The 5,893-nt window shown below is 62.5% G+C and overlaps 1 protein-coding gene across 1 annotated transcript; it reads right to left on the bottom strand.

Annotated features, from left to right (window-relative positions):
* Positions 1-2,731: 2,731 nt before the first annotated feature.
* Positions 2,732-5,691, bottom strand: LOC103678897 (polypeptide N-acetylgalactosaminyltransferase 9-like; the record flags this gene model as incomplete). The annotated part of the gene is made up of 2 exons (XM_040643414.1): positions 2,732-3,640; positions 5,524-5,691. Coding segments are annotated over 2 exons (315 nt in total), but the record flags the coding sequence as incomplete, so codon positions are not given.
* Positions 5,692-5,893: the final 202 nt, after the last annotated feature.

Below are 5,893 nucleotides of genomic sequence, written 5' to 3'. Positions count from 1 at the left end.
GACGTAAAGCACGTCCTGGCTTGTGCTGCTGACGGCTCCCATTGACGGATATTTCCACCGGGGACCATCACCGGCACCAACCTGGCACCTGGGAGCACACCCTCACTTCCAGCCCAGACAGGCGCAGACCATCCCAAGAGCGGTAATAAAGTGATAATAAATAGCAAGTAGTGAGTTTGAGTATTTGTTACCTTTGTTTTCAATGTAATTTATTTAATCGTAGGTTCACAAAATTAACTTTCAGTAAAAGCTGTACTTCACAACTGGTTCACAAAATTCCTGAAAATGTAAAAATTGACTCTTGCAAGCGGGTATGGTCCAGCTTGTGGACACCCCAGGAGGTGACAAAAGCACACCGGATTTTGTCAGGGGTACACGCCCCGGGGGAGGACAGCGTCATCTGTGCTGGAGAAGGCCCTGTGTTCCGGGGCACTGGTCAAAGTCAGGACCTCCTGCTGTCCTGTTGAGATGGGCTCTGGCTGCCAGCTTCCGTGGGCTCCAGACCCTTTGCTGCCTCCATTTCCTCTGCTGGGCCGAGCAGGGGGCTTCCTTCCCTGGCTGAGAGGTGGGCGGGAAGCCGGGGGTTGCAGAGACCAGGCGTTCTCTCCCGTCTCCGACGGCAGGGACACTCCTTCTGTAGCTCCAGCCCCGGCTCCCGGGTTCCTTCAGCTGCTGGAAGGCGAGTTGCCAGGATGCCCCAGTGTCTCCACCTCCCAAACCCTCTGCACGCCGTTATTCCATCCATCTCCTGTCTGATGGACGGGATCCTTCCTGGCCTAGTGGGGTGGCCTCAACCGCAGAGCCGTGTTTCAAAAGCCGACAAAGAAGAAAAGTGATTGTGCTTTGAGGCCAAGGAGGTGTGAACAGGCGGTCAGAGGGTTTCAGGGACGGGGTCACTTCAGGACGGCCCGTGGGTGGTGCGAGAGCGTCTTCTGGATCTAGGATGGTCGGGGGGGGGGGCCCAGGGGAGTGCGTGTCACCACCCACAGACAGGGATCTGCACCAGTGGGGACGCCCACCCAACACGGCCACGGCCATGCCACGCAGTGACCACAGAACTGCCCAGAACCGTGGCCACAGCGCCTCCCCTGGCGGAAGCTGCCACAACGGCGTCGGGATGGGGCTCTTTGGATGGAGTTATGCCCCAGGATTCCTGGGCTGTTCTTCCGGAAGAGGGCAGGCCTGGGGGGATACAGCTGTGCACAGGGCAGTAGGCGCTAAGAGAGCTCTAAGACCGCATGTCTGAAGACGGCGGCTTTGTCTGTCGTGGTTATGGCAGACAGAGGGCCTCCGCCAGCCCCGGCTCCCCCGACGACCGCGTCCTCAGAGCTGGCCGCCAGCCAGGACCTGACAGACCGCAGGCTTTCAGGACGTGTCGCCTGCCACGAGGACTGAAGGTTGGTCGAGAGGCCTCCGTCTTCCGTGAGCCTGTGGGGGCCACAACCAGCGGCTTCGATGAGACTGTCGGGTTGCCTACTGAATTGTGACACTTCCTACTTTAAACCACGGGCAATGGCCGCCACATGCCTCACATTCACTCAGGAAACTTCTGGATTCGTGTGGACTTGGGTCTTTGGCGAGAGATGGGCTGGCCAGCTGTTTGCCTCCATTACGGTCTTAAAATCTGGGGAAGATCTGAAATAGAGAGAGGGCTTTTGGGGGACTTGGGTTGGTGCTGGTAGAATTCCCTGGGGAGAAGCTGGGACTGGTCAGGGCTTCCATGGCAGCAGGAAGCATGGGGCCGGACCCCAGGAAGGAGCAGGGGAGAAGGGGGCTGTGGGGTGTGGGTGTCCAGGGGGCAGGGTGCCGGGGGAGGGGCACGAGCCGGGGGCCTGGGATGGGGGACCGTGAGGTGCAGACTCACTGTGCCTCTGCGGGAACATAGAACAGTGAATGCACGACCCACATCCCACTCTGACCCCGAGGGTAGGTCAGAGCCCCCACCTTCCCCAGAGACTCTGATCCTGAGCGAGGGAGAACAGCTGCTGTCTCAGGGCTGAGACCCCCGTGTTCCCAGAATGGCCCTACTCTTCCAAAAGAGACACGGCGGGGATGACGGCTGTGATGCTTTCCCGGGAGGGGCAGCCGGGCGCCCTGCCCTCCTGGGAAGGTGAGCTGCCTGGCCCCAGCACGATGAGAACAGGTAAGTCCCATGTGACCCCAGCGTGAAGCCCTGTTGTCCAGAAACCCTTCCAGCCGGCTTCAGATGGCTCGACAAGAATAGGAAGTCACAGATGGGGCCACAATTTCTGTCCCTGGGAGACCCCTGAAGGGCATTGGGGGCCCCCACTGGGAGGACTGGATGGTTTGGTTTGCAGAAGCTTGGCATCTGTCTGGGTGAGACAAGCCAGCCCCGGGGCCCTGTCACTGGCCAACCCAGGCCTTCCGCCCAGAATTAGGGAGCAGCTGGGTGCTGCTGGCATCGGGGTGCAGCTAGTATGGGGGTGCTGGTTGTATCAGGGAGCAGCTAGTGTCGGGGTGCACCTGGTGTTGGCTGTAGCCGGGCACTGTCTGATGGGTGACGGGAACAGCGTCCCTCCCAGGGCACTGCAATGCTCGCTGGAATCATTAAGTACCATCCTGCCCAGAGACGGCATCTGGGAGCCCCTGGGACAGCCCCGGGGGGCACGTGCTGCCTCAGCTCCCGCCCTGGAGCAAGAAGCCTGCGCCGGACAACATATAAACAGATGAGTGTGGCAGTGTGCCAATAAAACTTTATTTATAAAAACAGGTGCAGGGCCGTGGGTCACCATTGGCTGACCCCTGCCTCAGAGCAACAAGGGAAGGCTCCTGGCCCCGGGTGAGACACTAGAACAGGGGCCCCGACGCCGGACGACCCAGCAGCTGGGACTCCTGTGGACCAGACGAGCTGTCCCATTTGATCTGCTCTGTGCTGGATCAAAGCAGCACAATCTCCTCATCTCCCCTGCCTGGGGCATCGTGGCGACGACCGCGTCTCCCGTCTCCCCCTCTCCCAGCCTCAGAGACGGCGCTGCTCTGCTCTCCTGGGTTTTGCCTTAGATGACCAGAAGACGGAAGAGGCCACAGTTCTGCCTGGAGCAGATGGGAGGTCGGGCCGCCCTCTGAGCTCACGGGGGTCATTTCCGCCAGGGGGGAATGTACAGGGGGCTTCAGCACATGCAGAATAGTTGGCCGTCCCGGCGGCCTGGACAGGAATACCGTAGAAAAGGCACGTGATTTGGAGCTGGAGTTGGCTTCAGGGTCTGTGCTCCTGGTGGGGTGGCCGGTCCCTGCCTCTGCCTCCGGAGTGCACAGGAAGGCCCCCGCTGTCCCAGGGACATGGCCTGCGGGGAGCCGAGGCGAGGTCCCAGCCAGGGATGGCTCTGGGCACGGCCAGGGCCCTTTGGGTTCCAGTGGTGCGGTAGGCGGGGATGGGCCTGAGTCCTGGCACCCGACCCAGCGGGTGAGCCCGGCGCCTTCCCCAGGTCCTCAGGGTCTGCGTCAGGGGAGGGGTGCGGGGTGGGACTGGCAGTCACTGCCGCCCACGCTTGATCCAGTTTCTGATGGTCCACTTCTGCCCCGAACACCTCTGTACCACCAGCCGCAGCCCGAAGTTGGCGTCCTTGGACATTTCCACCTCCAGGCACCTGCCGGTGTCCCGGCTCACGATGGGGCCACTCTGCGGGGAGGGGGACCAGGTCAGCACGGACGCCCAGGGCTCCCGTCCTGACAGCATCTCAGAAGTGGGCGTGATGACAAGCCCCATGCAGGTCACTGTGAGTGACCGAGACTCTGGGGACTGTCTGTCCCCTGTCCCTCTGTCCCCTCCTGGTCCTCTGTCCTCAGGCATCTTCACCCTATCAGCCATGTCACCTGCCTGCCTTGCTCCTGGGGTCTGAGGAGTGACTAGCACCATGGAGACAGGGCTCCAGAGATGGGGGGCTCCCCCAAGTGCCTCCTACCTCCTGTCATGTCCGATTTGTCCATTGGTCACCCCTGCAGGCATTCTGGTCACCCAGACATCAAAGACTCTGGCCCAAGCCTGAGCACCCCAAGACTGTACACTATACGTTCTCCATTCCTTTCCAAACAGGTCCTTCTCATCATCCTGACCCCAACCCCGGCCTGCTGGAGACCTCTGACCCTCACTGGCTACGCCCGAAACCATGACAGCTCTTTCTGCAGCCTCTCCCACAATCAGAAGTCCCCAGACGCCAACGCCGAGGGCAGGGTCACCTGACAATGTTTATTTGTCATGGGTCTGCTCGGCGGGACCGATGGCAGAGGGTGTGAGGGGATAAAGTCGGGGGACGGAGACAGGGATGTCTCCCAGAAGACACTTGCTGCCCATGGCAGGGAGAGGGGAGGAGCTGGCATGGGCGGGATGGTCGGGGGACGCTGGAAGCTGCTCCCCGGGTCTCAGAGTCCCAAGAACCTTGCAATGGAGTAGCATGGGCAGAGAGTTCTAGAGAAGCAGGTCAGACACACCGACTCCTCACCCCAGAACCCGGCAATGTGACCTTTGGTCTGAGCAGCCGTGACTGGTTACAACGAGGTCACACTGGAGCAGGTGGCCCTCCTCCCATGCTGGCGTCCTCACCAGGGGAGAGATTTGGAGGTGAGAGGGGACACGGCGGGAGGAGGGACGGGGCCTGGAGAGGCTGCAGACGCAGGAAGGATCCCCCCAGAGCCCGCAGCAGGAGCACCGCCCTACAGACACCGCGTTTCAGACCTTCTGCTCCACGAAGACGGTGAGAGCGTGCGTGTCTGTGGTCCTTTGCCGCAGGAGCCCCGGGAGACAGCGGGGAATCAGGACACAAGTGGGTTTCAGGGAGAGGGGTCGGGTGCTGCTCAGGGCTGGAGGAAGATGGGGGTTCCAGGTGAGGTCACGAGAGGACCTGTCCTTGGCTGACTTGGGAGGACACGCGGGAGGCCATACCATGGAGGATGAGGGGGGGCGGGGGGGGAAGGCGACCTCCGGACCTCCGGAAGCCCAGAGAAGGGCGTGTGGTATGTGGATGGATGGATACCGTTCACCGGGAGCCGAGGGAGGGCAGAGGGCAGGAGGGGCTGTGGAGAGGGCCACCTGGAGGAAGGCCAGCCGGACAGAGAAGTATGAGCAGGATTCTGCTCTCAGGCGGCCCAGAGCCACAGGGGGCTGAGAGGCACTGGAAGCCCCCTTCCCTGGGCGCTGGCTGCACCCCGGGGGTCTGTGTGTGGTTCTTACCCAAGCAATATCCCAGCCAGCGGCCGTGCCCACCAGCCCTGGAGGCCGCCTGTGACTGCCCAGCCCGCATATTTGCTCTGGGGGCTGGAATTTCTAACCCAGCGTCCCAGCAGCCCCAGGGCCGGGGAGGGGCTGATTTCAGCAGAACTCGGCCAGGAGCCACGGCGAGGGCGAGGGCTTCTGGATGGGGGTCACCCTGTCCATTCCATCTAACCCCCCCTCCAGGAGGCCTGAGGAGGCAGGAGTGTGGGGGCAGCCACGATGCTGTGACCAGACCAGTGGGCCCCTGCCCACTGGCTGGCCCGGGGGCCCCGGATCCCGGCAGCCCTGCTGACCTGGGTGAAGTCCCACAGCCGCTGTGCGGGCCGGGCCACGTCCTCGCACTTCTTCAGAGCGGGCACGCGGGTCCTGCCGTCGTCCACCAGGCACTTGGAGTCGGGCAGGAAGGCGGTGGAGCCCAGGGGGCCCAGCTGCAGCAGCCCCTCTGCGCTGTACCGCACCAGCTGAGAGAGGACCGCGGGCAGGGGCCGGGTGTCAGGGAACGGAGGGGGTTCCCTACCAGCCCGCTCACCACAGCTTCCTTGGGGGGCCAGGCCCAGGGGCGCACAGAGAGCCCAGCTGGGATGCCCTCCAGACGGCCCTGCTCTCCTGGCCCCATTCCTTCCCCCAAGATTCCCCTGGCAGGACCGCCTTAGACCCCTTTCC

This window comes from Ursus maritimus, unplaced genomic scaffold (genome assembly GCF_017311325.1).
Source record: "Ursus maritimus isolate PB19 unplaced genomic scaffold, ASM1731132v1 scaffold_285, whole genome shotgun sequence".
Classification (NCBI taxonomy): domain Eukaryota; kingdom Metazoa; phylum Chordata; class Mammalia; order Carnivora; family Ursidae; genus Ursus; species Ursus maritimus.
The sequence above is the reverse complement of the archived record's forward strand: the minus strand, read 5'-3'. Positions and strand labels throughout refer to the sequence as shown.